The following is a 17643-nucleotide window of genomic DNA, read 5'->3' as shown; positions in this document are numbered from 1 at the left end:
CTTCAAAGACCTCTTGTTGAACTGAACTTGAAGATCCTGCACCAAGCTAGTCAACTCTTGAACTGAAGTCTTTAGTCCTTGAACAGCTTCTTCATTGTTTGGAACCTTGATCTTAGAATCCTTGTCTTCCTTTACTGGTTCAGTATCATCTGTATCCTCTATGGCAAAAGGTTGGCCTCCAATGGTGGGTTGGTTTGTTGCATGCATGATGTCAAACCTCATAGTCAACCCATTAGCAATTTCCAGGCTGATTATACCTTTTCTAACATCTATCATTGCTCCAGTTGTGGCCTAGAATGGCCTTCCAAGGATAATAGGATCATCAAGCTCTTGTTCCATATCAAGGATGATGAAGTCAGTTGGTATCCTTGCTTTAGCTATCTTCACTGGAAAGCTTTCCAGTTTACCAATCACATCTCTTCTAGAGCCATCAACAAGACTAATGTAGAGGTTGCTTGGCTTGAACTCTTCATAACCCAGCTTTTGTGCTATAGAGAAGGGCATAACACTCACAGAGGCTCCAAGGTCACATAAACACTTGTTGATGTTCACACTTGTTGTCGTTGTAGTATAGTGGTAAGTATTTCCGCCTGTCACGCGGGTGACCCGGGTTCGATCCCCGGCAATGGCGCCAAATTGAAACATGTCTTTTTCTTTGGTTTTGAATACTTATGAATGTATGAATGATGCAATCAGACAACATACACAAGCTAAGACCAAAGATATATGATCAGGTGGAATGCAAGAGGTTTCAGTTACTCTTATGCAGTTGCAGTATAAGAGATGTCAATCCATAATGAGTATGATGCAAGCAGTCAGGATGTGAAAAACACTTATCTAAGTTAAGCCAAATATGAAAATGGTTTTGATGTAATAGTTGATGACAGAAATTTAAATGCAGAATGTAAAACTACTAAGATAACAGACTAAATGCAAGATAATAACTGAAACTAAGATGTGCAATGAAACAGGAATGAAACTAGAAAGATGCAGAACATAAAGCAAGAACTTGGAAGCGGACTCGAGCAAGCACTCGATCGTATGCTCGATCGAGTACAGTGTCGAGTGGGAAGCTACGAAGAACATAACCCAAACTTAATAATCAAACAGAGCAGGTTGAAAGTAAATCAAACAGAAAGCGGATGACAGTAATCAAATAGAGAAATCAATAAACACAGAAGGTCCTAGGGCTGGGTTCATTGGTTGGACTTGACTATACTAATCTAAACTGATCAACAAACCTCAATCAACAGTGAGCTATCTCCAGACAATGATCCTCTAATACTTGTTAATCCATTCTCATGACAATAACAATAAGGCTTAGATACTCCTAGATCTACTTCTCACTAACTATTGCATATAAAAGCAGGCCTAAAGATCCAGATCATCACATGTCAAAAACCACCCTATACAACCAATCTCTTGGGATAGGCACAGTAATCTCTAGCATTATTATTATCCAGATACTTAAACATTGGTATGATGCTAAGCAACCTTGGATCTGTTATTACCCTCTCAGATATAAGAACAGCATAGATAATGCCTAATCCATAAGAGATATTTAAACAATCAAGCTTGGTCAGTCTAAACTACCATAACTCTCATCTAGCATAATCCATCCCTAAGATCCTAACACACTACTCAGATGAACAACACATGATGAACAAAATCATTAACCCAGAAATCAATGAAACTTGCATGATTAGAAAGATAAGATGAAGATCTACAACTTTGTTCAAGGAAATAAACTTAGATTCTCAATACCCAAAAAGTTACAGAAGCAACAAGGTACAAAAATCTAGGAAAAAGCTTAAAAGTGGCTGATGATGTAAACACAAAAGCTAAAATCCCAAAAGAGTAAAAACTAGGTTTTTGTGATATTTTTCCTCTGTAAAGTGGCTTCGCAGCGGCCATAGAGTACAAGGGGTTTATATAGAAAAGTAGGGAAGCCCTAAAATGGCTACAAGACAAAATAGAGAGGCAGCTCAGTCAACTCGACCATGTGCTCGGTCGAGTGCATGGTTGAGTTAGGTCTTCTTCTGCTCCTTTCAGTCGGTCGAGTCCCTCTCAGCACATGGTTGAGTGTGGTAGTCGAGTGGACTTTCAGACCTTGATTCTCTTCTGCTCTAGCTCCTTTGTCTGCTTCTCTTGATGGCTCCACTCTCCCTCAGCACTTATTCATGCTCCATTGGGTCCTAAATCACCTGTTTATGCAAGAAACAATGCAATGCAATGCAAATCTACTCTAATGCATAAAAAGCCCTAAAACTACTCAATGATGACCTAACAAGCTAGTGAATCATGCAAAATGTGTAAATAAACTAAGGTAAAACAAGGTAAAATATGTGAACATCAAGTATGCGTTGACTTTACAGATCTAAACAAAGCATGCCCAAAAGATAGCTTCCCACTCCCACACATAGATAGATTAGTCGAATCGACTTCATGCACGATTTGATGTCCTTCATGGATGCCTTTTCTGGTTATAACCAAATCCTCATGAATCCGGATGATCAGGAGAAAACAACATTCATTACGGACCGTGGAACTTATTGATATAAAGTAATGTCGTTCGGGCTAAAAAATGCAGGAGCAACATACCAACGCTTGGTAAATAAAATGTTCGAGAAACAGTTTGGGAATACCATAGAAGTTTATATCGATGAAATGTTTGTAAAATCTATAGAGTCGAGTTCGCACCTTGCAGATTTAAAGGATTGCTTTGGAATCCTTAATTAGTTAGGGATGAAGCTCAACCTTACAAAGTGTACTTTCACAGTCCCGTCAGGGGAATTCCTAGGATACATCATTACAGAGCGAGGGATCGAAGCGAACCCGAGACAAATTAACGCATTCCAATCCATGAGTTTGCCCAAGACTCTAAGAGAGGTGTAGCGTTTTACATACAACTACATTGATCTTAGTAAAATGTGCTTTAGATGCACGTGGTTCCAAGTTAATGCTAGATAAAAAGGATTTCGGGTATAGTTTTCCTTGCAACGGTCCAGGACGAGGTGGTACTTTTGATATATCTGCTTGGGACGCATTTTATTTGGCAGTTTTGTGGATGTTAAATACTATTGGATGGGTTACTTTTTATTGGCATTGGAAACACATCACATTATGGCAGGGTAATGTTTCACAGTTTAATGAATCTTCCACTTATTTGATGGGATGGTTAAAAGATTATATATGGTTAAATTCTTCACAACTTATCAATGGATATAACCCGTTTGGTATGAATAGTTTATCAGTCTGGGCATGGATGTTCTTATTTGGGCATCTTGTTTGGGCTACAATATTTATGTTCTTAATTTATTGGCTTGGTTATTGGCAGGAATTGATTGAAACTTTAGCATGGGCTCATAAACGCACACCTTTGGCAAATTTGATTCGCTGGAAAGCACTTCACGTGTGAACATGAACGAAAGCATTGCGGCACTTTATCGCTTCATCTCCCGATCGATAGACAAGTGTCTCCCTTTTTAGTAGCTACTCAAGAAGGGAGGAAAGCACTTCACGGGTGATAAGAAGTGTGACGACGCTTTTGGTACTCAAAAAGAGTATTTCTCCCACCGACCAGTGTTGGCAAAGCCCGAGCTCGGAGAACCTCTCTTCCTGTTGTGACTGTTTTGGGAAGCGCAATAAGCAGGGTCTTAATTTGCGAGGAAATGGGCGAACAGTGGCCTATTATCTACATAAGAAAATCCTTCATGCGAGCTGAGTCTAGGTATCCAATGATGGAAAATTTGGCATTAGTCGTAGTCACATTTGCGAGGAAGTTGCGTCCATACTTTCAATCCCCTCAATTGTAGTACTGACAACACAACCGCTTCGCACTATCCTCCACAGTCCGAGCCAGTTGGGCATATTATCAAAATGACCTATTAAGTTAAGCGAGTATGATATTGAGTTCAGAACTCAAACATGTGCCAAGACACAAGTATTATCAGATATCCTCATTGAAGTACCGCTCGATGGGTCAGATGACAACGATGCTGAAATTCCTTGGACCATGCATGTGGATGGAGCATCTTCTAAGCTAGGGACAGGAGTTGGAGTCTGCCTCTGTTATCCCATGGACGAAGTAATCGAGCAATGATTTTGCCTCGGGTTTGACGCATCTAATAACGAAGCTGAGTACGAATCACTGTTGGCGAGCCTCCACCTCGCTGCAGGAATTGGCATAAAAAAACTCCGCGCTTTTTGTGATTCGTAGTTAATAGCGAACCAGTTTTCAGGGGAGTATGAGACTAAGGATTGCCGTATGGAGGCATAATTATTAATGACTAGCGAACTGGCAGCAAAATTTTGATAACTTTGAGCTCACGAAAATTCTGCGAGGTGAAAATTCTGCCGTAGATGCATTAGCATCATTAGCATCCACTTCGGACCCCACTATGACACGCATAACCCCGGTCGAAATCATTGAATATCCCAACATACGTTTTGAAACCTTTTACCTATGGAGACTTTGGTACCCATGCGCTAACTATGTAAATCGAAAATATCCGTAAAGGTGGGAAAGATAACAATATGGAAATCCTGAACTCTGAGACAGCGCCTGACCAGCCACCCAAGTTTCCCAAAGCACCAACTCCTTCCCGAGAGGATCTGTCTATGGTTCCAAGACATACGCCCACTGACACTGGAGGGGGGGGAGTAGGAGATTGGGGGAGCCCGATCTGGGCTTACTTGGGTAAAGGCGATCTTCCGGCCTACAAGTGGCTAGCCAAGAAAATTAATACTGTTAGTGCGCAATATTGCATATATAACGAGCACTTCTGCAATGGAGCATAACTGGCCCATATTTAACGTGCGTGGCTGGCAAGGAATCCATCACGTTAATGCGAACTGTCCATAACGGCGCTAATGGTAATCACTCCTGAGGTCGCACTCTGGCCTTCAAGATAAAAAAAAGCAAGGATATTTTTGGTCCACCATGCTCGCTGATTGTGAGAAACATGCATAAACTTGTGAGAAGTGCCAGAAGCATGCCCTGTTGATTCATCAGCAGATCGTGTTGTTGTCCTCGGTATCAGCACCATACCCTTTTATGAGATGGTCAATGGATATTATTGGACCCTTGCACAGTGGACCAGGGGGGTTCAGTATGTATTGGTACTTATTCATTACTTCTCCAAATAGGTGCATGCAGCGGCTTACGCAGCTATAATCCACATACAATTAAAGCAGTTTGTGTTGAAAAACATAATTTACCGGTACGACATTTCGTATTAAATCGTTACGGACAACGGTACACTGTTTATCTCTTGGCAGTTCGAGAGCTTATGTGCAGAATGGAAGATACGCCTTATTATAGAAGTTCCCAGCTGATATAGAAGTTCTAGGAGTTCTTACAACTTTAAACTCGGCCCGGGCTATGGAGAATGATGAGTTTTTACGGTACACATTGGACCTCATAAATGAGCGCCGCAATCAGGCTCAAGCTTTGATGCAAAACTACCAAAATGTCGTGGCTCTCTACTACAATTCCAAAGTTCGGGGAAGGCTGTTAGTTGGGGGGGACCTGGTCTTTCTGAAATTTCACGAGAACACCGTGGAGGAAAACACGGGAAAGCTCGGGATCAATTGGGAAGGTACAAAATCATCTGTAAAGTACAAAGCGGGTTTATCGTTTATAAGACTCTGACGGAAGTCCAGTCCAAAGATCATGGAACTCTCTACACCTTAAGCGTTTCTACAATTAGTTAGCTTCTTTGATTAACGTTGTACCAAACTATAGCTGGCTTGATCCTGAAAATGGTAGGTAGGCAACCCACTTCGGGTCCAGCTATTTATATTTAAAACTCAAAAAGGTTTTACGAACTTCATAACCAACGTGTTACTTTGCGAGTCTAATTTATTCTTTAAATCTGGAACCCGATTTCGTAAACCCGTTAAACCAAAGTCTTACTTTGTAAACTTATTAAACCAAAGTCCCACTTCGTAAATTATTAAACCAAAGTTTCACTTCGTAAATTATATAAACCGAAGTCTTACTTCGTAAACTTATTAAACCAAAGTCCCACTTCATAAATTATTAAACCAAAAAGTTTCACTTCGTAAATCATTAAGCCGAATCTCGACTTCGTGAAACTAGCTTCAAAATTTATCCTTAAAATTCGAAACCTTTTCTCACGTCGTGAATCATTAAACCGAAACAAGACTTCGTGAATCTAAATTCGTGGATTCATTTGAATAAGGTCCCATTTCGTAATTTCTTTAGTTTAACTTCGAAGTTATATTCAAACTAACGTCTCAGTTTAAAGGTTCGATTTGAAAGGTATATTTCCCGAGAGAATGAATCATGCAGTTCGAAGTGTGGAATAGAGAAGAGTAATCAAAAGGGTAACCCAGTGGATTCAAGCAAAAACAAAAGAAAATAAGAATAAAGCGTTTAGTTCGGGGCAGTCACCACGACCAAAAATCTCGTACCGAGTCTTAGAATGAACTATGGAAAACAATAAGAGGGTCCTTTTAGGACAGAACAACCCCTGGTTAAACTTGCGAAATAGTTTGGTCCGGAACGAGGTCAGGCTCAACTGCTCCTTCAGTAATTTACGGAGGTTTCAGAAGAAAGGGATCAAGCTGAGTCGTTTCAGGTGCTCCTACCTCCGAGGTGTTGTTAGCTTGGAAGATGTCCAGTTCTTGGTTTGACATTTGCTCAAGGTTAGTCCCAGATTTATCAATTGTGATACTCAGTGGAGGCTTATTGCATAGCAGCTTTGGAGGAGTGTCCGCCTAGAGATTAGAAAATGTTGAAAGATCAAAGTCACAAAGGTTTACCTTCGCGACCTCATTCTCACCTTTCTCTTCATCTGTTCGTAGGATCCCGATCTCAGCCTCAATGTCCTCGATCTCCCCCCTTGAGATCTCCTCAACCAGCATCGAGTTAGCCTTAATCTCAGCAGCTCAGCTTTTTGCTGGAGCGAGTCGTTCTCGTTCTTTGAAGTGCGTCTTCACGGAGAATCCGCCTTAGTGATTGTCGCACCTCTCTTCTGACCCTCTCGACCTCACAGCTGTTCCTGGCTTCCAGAAGCTGGTTGTAGAGCATAATTTCTCGCAGCTTGTTCTGTGCAGCCTTCTTGTTTTCAACCGCCTCGTAGTAGAGATCTCCCACTCTCTTCAGTTTTTCCCTTTGATCCTCATTGGAAAGAGGTTGATCAGTTTGGCCTCAGCTTTTTTCATCTGAACTTGAATCGTCTTTTCCACATATTTGGCATTCACTGATTCTAACCGAGCATACTCTGCCACAGATCAGTTGTTCCTCGTATGATGCCACAGAGTTGTTAAATTCGATCATCATCCTGCAAAAATGAAAGTTTAGTAAGTTTAAAAAAAACAAAACAAAACAAAAACCAGCAACGTGGATCACTTTGATACTGACCTCACCAACTTTGTCTGCGAACCGGAAGAAGTTCACACGGTTGATCTTGGACTTATCAGTGAAGGCCGAGAGAAGTTCACACTGTTGATCTTGGACTTATCAGTGAAGGCCTCCCAACTCCTTAGTAAGAGAGTCACCAGACTTGTTCTCAGATGGAGGTACCCCTTCTGTCGAACTGGATTTACCTCGCTCATCCCCTGAGGAACTAGTTCGAGCGCGGACCTTCTCACGAAAGGAGGAGGAAGTCTTGGATTCCTTCCTTTTCTTAAATTTCTTTTGGTGCCTCGAGCTACTTTCAGTTCGCTTACTACTAGCAGATGAGGCAGAAGCCTCTTTTTCCTTGGATTTGTCAGTTGAATCTGTGATGACAATTAAGGGAGATTAGGATGATTCAGTGGTGGGAGCAAGAATTTTGCTCACCTCGGGAGCTGGAGAGTCGACATTTTTTCTTTTGGGGGAATGCGAGCTTTACCCTCGGCAAGCACAACAAACATCAACATTTTCACCTCCCTCTCAGCGACCTCGAGCTCCTTCTTGAAAGCCCTTTCCTCCCTATAACCCATGGAGGAAGTTTCATAACTCGTGGGGGAGAAGAGCGAATGTATGAACGATTTCTGAGCCTCACCCCAAACTCCCTAATGCATTCACACGAAAAGGAGTCCCATACAATTTAACCGTTGCAATATCGCGTGAAGTACTCCGCGGAGGTAGGGGAGAGCTGACCTCGCTCGAAGTGAGCTGAAACAGAAAGGAAAGATTGGTTGAAACAAAAAGAAGACAAACTCGTATATTAAATGAGGTGCTCTACTCTACCAATTTTTGAAGCCCACTTCGGAACGAATAAACCCTTGAGATTTCTAAAGGTGAGCTCGTAAACAGGAAAAAAGAAAATAATTGCACCACTTTTCACCTTCTCGGGAAGGTCGTCAAAGAACTTGAGTCCTGAGAGAGGGCAGACGGAAAGTGTGCCTTTAGTTTGCTCAGCCTTCACGGTGTAACTGTGAAGGAAGTCCGCAAGAGACATGAGGTAACCTTGTTCCTTCGCCAAAGTCTGAAGACAAAGAGTGGTCCGTACAAAGTTCTGACACATCTATGGAAGTGTGAACCCGAGCTCAAACATCATCCGCATGATGAGTTCCGGGAGTGGGAAGGATAACCCACACGCTAAGAAAAACTTCTCAAAGTCATAGCAGTAACCCGGAGGAGGATTTTCCGGGGACTTGTGAGCCTCCGGGAACCAGATTTCGATCTCGGGGGGAATCCCACAGGATCCCCTGATCTCGGCCGCGTCCTTCTCAAAGAGAGTAGACGGAGGGTGAGGATCAAAAACCCCAAGGATGAGCGGTTTAGCAGTTTTACTAGGGGTAGACTTCGAAGGCGACATGGTTCTTTAATAGAAATGGTAGTAATCGACTAAGAAAACCGGTTATTTCTCGGGCGATAGCAGAAGAAGCGGACAATAGCAAAGAAATTAAAAAGCAGAGTTCTGAAGAAAAGGCCGAGGAAATCCTACCTTTATAAGCCGAGAAGAGGTGGGGGAGAGCAATGATGACCTAGAGAAACAAAAGGTTGAGGTTCCCCCCCCCTTCCCCTTTTATAGTTGATTAGACGGACGGGTGGGACCCTTGACTTGTTCGGGAAGGCAAATCTCACGATTAAATCATGGGATTTGAAAAGATTCGGAGTATATTTAGTTTCCCGATGTAAGCAGAGGCAGAACAAAAGTCCAACGAACTTGTCATTTTCGAGAGACTTGGGGGGTAACTGTTGCTTATGCGGTAAATCACCTCGTTTTGAGGAGTGTTCCCAAGGTAAACAGTTCAGGCAAGAATGAAAAGATGGCCCGGTCCATTAGAACAAGAAGATCCAAGTAAGGGAAGCGAGTAGGAACCACGTAGAACTAGAAAATAATGCTTAAATCACATTGGAGCTCGGAGAAGTAGTCAAAGATTTTGTCGGCCTGTCAGCCATATATAACATGCATGATTGACGGAGTAAATTGATTTCGCATTAATAAACTCGTAGTAGTATAAGTAAAAAAAATAAAAAGATTGTAAGGGGATCGAAATTTTTTTGGGCAATAAGAACTTTCTACTACTTCTCGCATTGTAATAAAAATAATAGAGTTGAACAGTTTGGAACTAAGACGGCGATAAGCTCTTCCGTCTCAAAATCACTCTAAAAAGAAGAGCACTTTCTCCCATCTCACAATGGCTAAAATACTTTTATCAAAACAAAATCGATCTAACAAAACCCAATTTGAAATGAAAATATTATTTGGGTTTTGGATATAACCAACCGGTGTTTATCCAAACCTTATCAAAATCTAGAAATGCTCTAATGGATCTTATACTTCTAAATTCGAAAAACCAAAACCCTAAAGTACCTTACCCGAACGATACCCAAACGCTCGTTTCGTCAATAACCTCTTTTAACCGAAGAAATAAAACTACTCACATATGGGAACAAAACTATGAATAAAATCATAAGATAATGCAAAAAAAAAAAAGATTCAAAATAGCAAAAGGCATTTAGAGAAACTTCTCTCAAAGTTACGGAAGAAATCGTCTCTCCAAAAACGATAAAGATAGGAATAACAATGAAGAACAAGTGAAGATCTTCACAGTGAACAACTCTCTCCTTCAAACTGATGGCTTTAGTGTGAAAAACTGTTGTAGAAGCTTTAAGAGACGTCTCTCTTGATTAGGGGGTTAGTCTTATGTATTTTGTAAGGTCTCGGATCTTCAAAACTAGGTTTTAGGGCTTTTTAGGTCGAAAACGATGAAGGGACATTGTTTTGAGTAAGTGACGGCAGAGGAAAGGCTGGTTGCGGCACCGGGACATGAAGGCGTGCTGGAGAACAGCTTGGCCAAGAAAAGAAGGCTTATGGGCGCGGTCGAAGTGTTTGAGTGCAGCTTGCTTCACTACAGGTGAGACTGGAAAAATTCCCCTCTAAACGGACATAAATTTTGTTTGGCTTTGAATCTTGATCTGATGATATTTTGAGGTGAAAGATGGTTTTTCTAGCTTTCCAACGAAAGCAAGAAAGTCCGATTGGTGTTCGAGAAGCTCTTCAATGGATGTCAAACTTGTGATGCAACAAAATGTTTTAAAACTAAATTTTTGTTAATTGTGTATTTTCTTCCTAAATTTATGTAAAGAATTTTGAAACTATAAATAGTCGAAAATGCTTTTGAAAATACTTATAATGTTTTAAATCTTTACTAAAAGAGCTTACAAATAACATCATGAAAGTAAGCGAAAATACAATATTAATAATAATCAAATTCTTTAATAAACAAATAGTTAGATATCTAAAATCAATTCAAAAACAAATTCTATTGACAAATTTGCATATCTTCCTCCTCTCCTCAACTCCCTTTATCTCTTTTTCTCCAAACTTTACAAACGATAATTTCGCGTGTTGGTATTAAAGTTAAGAGTGATTAAAAAATCAGTCTGTTGTAGGCAAACTTGCCTCAAACATTGGGGAGTATCGGTAATAAAAATCTAAACATGTAAACAATTGTTTTGGGCCTTACGACTGTGTGCTCAACTGCTCATCTGCAGCAGATGTACTAACCGACACTAATTGTAAAGAGCGTTAATCAATAAAATGGAAAATAAATTTAACTAAACTGTTATTATGTAATGAAATTTTTGTAATTATTCTTTGTCTTCATGTTCACTCTGCTTTATTGGTATAAGAAACAGTTAATTTTTTTTGTAAAAACTGTAAATTATTTTAGTCATTAGCCTATATCTTTTTTTTTTGTCGATCCATTAGCCTATATCTTTGCATCAGTTTTAGCAATCTCCCTTTATTTAACTGAAATTTCTTTGTTAGAAAAAATAACCTCTTCGTCAAGTGTGCTATCTTCTTTAACTTTTTTTTTAATCGATTGGACTTCTCCCGCACCTCTACTCCCTAGAACATGATTAGTTTGTTAGTACAAATATTTTATACTAGCTCTCGAGATAAAGTACTTTTGGCAAGCAGAAAAAGAGGAAAACAAAGTAAAGTGAAATTTTGACATTCCATTTCACCAGTCATAGAAAAGCAAATCAACGTCCTTAGCTTTGAAATTCTATTTTACCGGCCCAAAATCCATATGGCCATACAACCGCAAACATAATATAATCAGTTTGTGTCCATTAGTTAAAGACAAATGGCCATACGACTGATAGCATATATCTTTTCATTAATAACTAAAGGAGAAAAACTAGAATGACGTTAATTAATAGTTTAATTACTAAATTAATTTATAAAATGCAAGAGTTAGATGAATTATTTTATTATCTAAAATATTTCTTTTTGCTTTGTTAGAAAAAAAGTCAAATTTACTTTTCCATCAATTAAAAAAAAAAAAATATATTTTCAAAAGTACGTCAAACTAGTTGTGACAGATTTGTTTGTGTATGACAAATTTATTTTTGCATGACATATTTTTTTTATGATAAACTTATTTTGAACGACATAATTTTTAACGATAATTACGACATATTTATAATTATTGGCAGATATATTATTCATGACAGACTTTCATAATATATGATAGATTTGATATAATTTCTAGCAGATTTATATTTTACAATTGTTTCGAGTTAATATTCTTCATAAAAAATCTGTCGTAAAGTGACATATTTTTTTACAAAAAATAATTACTAGTTTGACGTCTAGTGCTAACAGATTTGTTTTAGGTTATGACAGATTTTTTAATTTAAACAAAAATATGTCGTTTGATAACAGAATTATTAACGTTTTTAAAAAATTGCTAAAGTGACCTACGTGAAGACCATATGTTATGACAAATTTATTTACGTTATGACAGAATTTATTTTTACTTCCAAAAATCTGGTGTTTGATAACAGATTTATTAGGTGTACAATGTAAATATAGTGACAACATATTTGTTTTAAATAACTATATGAAATATTTTGTATAAGTAATGAACACACACGTGACAGCTAGAAAAACATTGAAACGATATTATACAAAGCTATTACGAATACACTATGACGTTCAAGTAAATAACAAAAAAAGCCAACTATGATGTAAAGCATTTTGGAGTTTCATCTATAAGATGATAGCCAATTACGAGTATTAGGGACGTAACAAATTTATTTGTTAGTCTGTTATACATATCTTTTTGTGTAGTTTTGAAATACTTATGAATGTATGAATAATGCAATCAGACAACAGACACAAGCTAAAACCAAAGATATATAATAAGGTTAAATGGAAGAGGTTTCAATTTCTCTTATGCAGTTGCAGTATAAGATATGTCAATCCATAATGAGTATGATGCAAGCAGTCAATATGTAGACACTTATCTAAGTTAAGCCAAATATGAAATGATTCTGGTGTAACTGTTTGATGACAAAAATGTAAATGCAGAATGTAAAACTACTAAGATGACGGTTTAAATGCAAGGTAATAACTGACACTAAGATATGCAATGAAAGAGGAATGTAACTAGAAGGATGCAGGTCATAAAGCAAGAACTGGGAAACGGACTCGAGGAGGCACTCGATCGTATGCTCGATCGAGTACTAGGTCGAGTGGGAAGCTACGAAGAACAAAAGTAGAACTTAACAATCAAACAGAGCTGGTTGAAAGTAAATCAAACAGAAAGCGGGTAACAATAATCAACTAGAGAAATCAATAAACACATAAGGTCCTAGGGATAGATTCATGGGCTGGACTTGAGCTATACTAATCTAAACTGACCACCAAACCTCAATCAACAGTGAGCTATCTCTAGACAATGATCTTTCAATACTTGTTAATCCATTCTCATGACAATAACAATCAAGCTTAGATACTCCTAGATCTAGTTCTCACTAACTATTGCATATAAAAGCAGGCATAAAGATCCAGATCATCACATGTCAAAAACCTTCCTACACAACCAATCTCTTGGGATAGGAGCAGTAATCTCTAGCATTAGTATTATCCAGATACTTAAACATTGGTATGATGCTAAACAACCTTGGATTTGTTCTTACCCTCTCAGATATAAGAACAGCATAGAGCATGCCTAATCGAGAAGAGATATTTAAACAATCAAGCTTGGTCAGTCTAAACTAACATAACTCTCATCCAGCCTAATTCATCCCTAAGATCCTAACACACTACTCAGATTAACAACACATGATGAACAAAATCATAAACCCAGAAATCAATGAAACTTGCATGATTAGAAAGATAAGATAAAGATATACAACTTTGTTCAAGGAAATAAACTTAGATTCTCAGTACCCAAAAAGTTACAGAAGCAACAAGGTACAAAAATCTAAGGAAAAAGCTTATAAGTGTTGATGATGTAAACTTAAAAGCTAAAATCCCAAAAAGGGTAAAAACTAGGTTTTTGTGATACTCTTCCTCTGTAAAGTGGCTTGTCAGCGGCCATAGAGGACAAAGGGGATGTATAGAAAAGTAGCGATGCCCTAAAATGGCTACAGGACAAAATAGAGAGGCGGCTCGGTTGACTTGACCAGGTGCTTGGTCGAGTGCATGGTCAAGTCAGGTCTTCTTCTGTTCCTTTCAGTCGGTCGAGTCCCTCTCAGCACACGGTCGAGTGTTTGGTCGAGTGTGGTGGTCGAGTGAATTCTCGGACCTTGATTCTCTTCTGCTCTAGCTCCTTTGTCTGCTTCTCTTGATGGCTTCACTCTCCCTCAACACTTATCCATGCTCCATTGGATCCTGAATCACCTGTTTATGCAAGAAACAATGCAATGCAATGCAAATCTACCCTAATGCATAAACAGCCCTAAAACTACTCAATGATGACCTAACAAGCTAGTAAAACATGCAAAATGTGTAAATAAACTAAGGTAAGACAAGGTAAAATATGTGAAAATCAGTCTATAAGGCTTTTTATTGGAAAACTGGGTTACTTCCACTTTTTCATCGAAATTGTGTTCAGTTTTTTCTATTTGTGTTATTAGTTGTATATGAGTTGTTCAGGTATAATGTAAAACTCTTTATGATATAACATATTTTATTTGCCAAAAAAAAAAAAAAAAGACCAACTCAGTCTCATAACAAGTCGAAAGTTACAGTCACTTTAACTTTAAAACCAAACAAACTGCATTACTACTGATAAGAGTACAAAACCAAACATTTCATAGCATATACAATGTTTCTTGACTGAAGTATGTCATCACGTACATAAGCGTACAAAACCTTATCCTATATGCTATCTCGTGCTCGATCACAGAATTCATCTTTTGATTGACAACACAAAAGAGTACTAACCGGTTTATTTTATCTCATGTTAAACCTCTTGGAAATTTGCTCTGTTTTGTTCTATTTTCTTTCCTAAGGTTTGCTCAAACTTTTTTTTTTAAGTCTCATCCAATTTCAAAGCTAAGTATTTCACTAATTAGCTATTAGTATTTGGAAATGAAATAATAATTATAAATCTTTTTCGTTGTAACTTAAATTGAATAATAAAAATCTAACCGATTTAATTTGGATATATATATATGTCAGTGGAAGCCATATATATCAAATCGTTTTCACTGCCATTTAAAACTGACGTTCTATAATAATTCAATGGGGCAAAAGAATATATAACAAACAAAAATAACGTAATAATAATAAAAAGGTGATTTTGGCTCTTAAAAAAAAATCATAATAATAATGTTAGCTTAACCTAGACTCTGATATTTTGGCTCTACCGTGTCCTCTCCTCTCCGTATAAATAGCCGTTACTCTTTTTCACAATATTTTCACTTCTAAGCAACAACACCTAAAACGAGCAGTGGAATATATATAACTTTTTTTTTTCTTTCTCCCTTTTCTTCTTTTGCTTTTTTCACAACCAAAAAAAACAAAAAAGCAAAAGCAAGCGACTGTGTGAGATGCGCTACACACTCATGACACAAGTTTTAGTACCTTCTCCGCCACCAACCCCTGCGGCCGCAGATTCTGACGGTGGCGGATCGATGGTATCTACAGTTTTCATGGTCCTCCTCCTCCCCTGCGTCGGTATGTGCATCATCTTCATAATCTATCTACTCCTCTTGTGGTGTTCTACACGTCGTCGTATTGAACGTCTTCGATTCGCGGAACCCGTTAAGCCAGTCACCGGTAAAGGCCTTACCGTGTTAGAGCTCGAAAAAATCCCAAAAGTCACCGGGAAAGAGATTGCCGTAATGGCTAGGTCGACGGAGTGTGCCGTTTGCCTTGAAAATATCGAAAGTGGTCAATCGGCTCGTTTGGTTCCTGGTTGCAACCATGGCTTTCACCAGTTATGTGCTGATACATGGCTATCTAACCACACGGTTTGTCCTGTTTGCCGTGCCGAGCTGGCTCCGAACCTTCCTCAAATCAGTGAAGATCAAAGTTCATGTTGAAACACAGAATCTTCATAAATATTCTTTCCTTCTTTATTACACATTTCGTTTATTTCCCTTCTTTGTTTTTTATTATTGCCTTTTGTGTAAGCGTTACATAGAGAAGTTTCCAGGTATTAGTTGTTTTTTATTTGTTTTAATATGTACATGAAATAATTTAGAGTAAATTACAAGACGTTCGAGTTTTATTATAATTACAACAAAATTTTGTCGAATTTGAAATCATCTTTCCTAAATATATTCATTTGTTTTTTCTACACTTTTACTAATACTTGCAATGATAGACTTAAACTCGGCGCAACAAAACAAAAAATATATGGGTATTAGTACAATTTTAATATTGATGTAATGATTACTTTTCTTTTTTTCCTTCGGCACAAGAGTTCTATGATATCAATAATATTATAAGTATATAAAGACATACTTTGTGTACATTTTATTTAATAATGGAGGTCAAAATATTTTGACCTGGCAACAGAGAGTATAAGATTTGTTAGAACATGTGGAGAATAATTCGAATTTAAGATGTTAACTTTTTCTTAATCACAAAACGTAAATTTTATCACAAAAGACACAAAAAGTAAATCAATACATACGATATGGAAGGTGGAAACTCACAAGTAGCTTCTCTCTCTTTTTTTAAAAAAAGCTCTGAGAATTTCATATGGGTATTAAATTGCTACTTTATGTTAATTACTTTTTTTTTACGCCCTGAGGGTTTCAAATTAAGTATTGAAATGCTATTTTTAAAAATGTAATTGAAATTTTGAACTACAAAAAACCATTGAACAAAACCAAAAACAAAATATATTCTCTGCCTCAATTTAGAAGGTCGATTGATATGGTAAGAAAATCAGCTGTCCAGCTGGTTTTATTCACGCGGTTGTAGACGAAATCAAAATTACTAATAGAAGTAATGGGATGCATTTAACCTTTTATTCTTGTAAAAAAAAAAAATGTCAACACCATCTTTTTACAATACCAATGATTGAAAACGCATTTATTTGATTCAACAAAATATCTTATTTATGAGAAAGTCTAGTTTTAATGATTTTTTTACATGTACGTAACTTTTACTACTAATTTATTTGGTCAGAACATGTAAATCATACTTTATTTCTGAAACTATAAACTAGCATTTCAAAACCCTAATTAAAAAAAATATATATCTAGGTTGCATAGTTTGATGAGTTCTTTTTATTTTTTCAGCTGTGTTCCTTGTTAATTTAGTGTACTAATTAGAAGTTTTTCTAGGAAATATATTACATAGTATTTCTTTAAACAAATATAATAAAACTTCACATATTTTCTCTAAACATAAATTAAAACATACAATTTATATATAATATAAAAATGGAACCTATGTAACATTTGGAGAAACAAGTACAGTAAAACCTCTATAAATTAATAAGGTCGGGACCACAAAATTTTATCAATTTATAGAGGTTTTAATTTATCGATAAATAAATAATTATTAATTTATCGATAAAATAATAAAATGTTAATTTATGAAGAGATTTTTCAATTTTCATATTTTGAACAGTTTTTATTAAAAATAAGATACTTTGTTATAATTTACATTTTTATAAAGTTTTCTTAATTTAAATTTTTGGCTATCATAATATAATGGATGTCAATAGTTTACTAGATTATCCAGGTGAAAATGATAATTGTGTAGAAGTTCAGAGTTTAGAATAAATCGTTGTTACAATCCTTCATGATGAAGTCCAAGAAGATATTGTGGTATCTTTAGAACCAATTATATGTAGCGAAGTAACTATCGCGTCTAAGACGCTCCACAATTTTTTTAATGCAATTTGAGAAAATATCACAAAAAGTTTTTGATGCAACCAGAAAGATTATAGACAAGCTCAAACAAGAATGCAAAT

The 17643-nt window shown here is 37.2% G+C and overlaps 1 protein-coding gene across 1 annotated transcript; it reads left to right on the top strand.

Moving 5' to 3' along the window:
- LOC104760754 (E3 ubiquitin-protein ligase ATL23-like) lies at nucleotides 15078–15894 on the top strand. The gene has a single exon (XM_010483714.2). The coding sequence runs from the start codon at nucleotides 15260–15262 to the stop codon at nucleotides 15752–15754; it is 495 nt and encodes a 164-aa protein (XP_010482016.1). The 5' UTR covers nucleotides 15078–15259; the 3' UTR covers nucleotides 15755–15894.

The sequence above is a fragment of the Camelina sativa genome, chromosome 18, assembly GCF_000633955.1.
Source record: "Camelina sativa cultivar DH55 chromosome 18, Cs, whole genome shotgun sequence".
NCBI classification, from domain to species: domain Eukaryota; kingdom Viridiplantae; phylum Streptophyta; class Magnoliopsida; order Brassicales; family Brassicaceae; genus Camelina; species Camelina sativa.
This window is presented reverse-complemented; position numbering and strand designations above follow the sequence as displayed.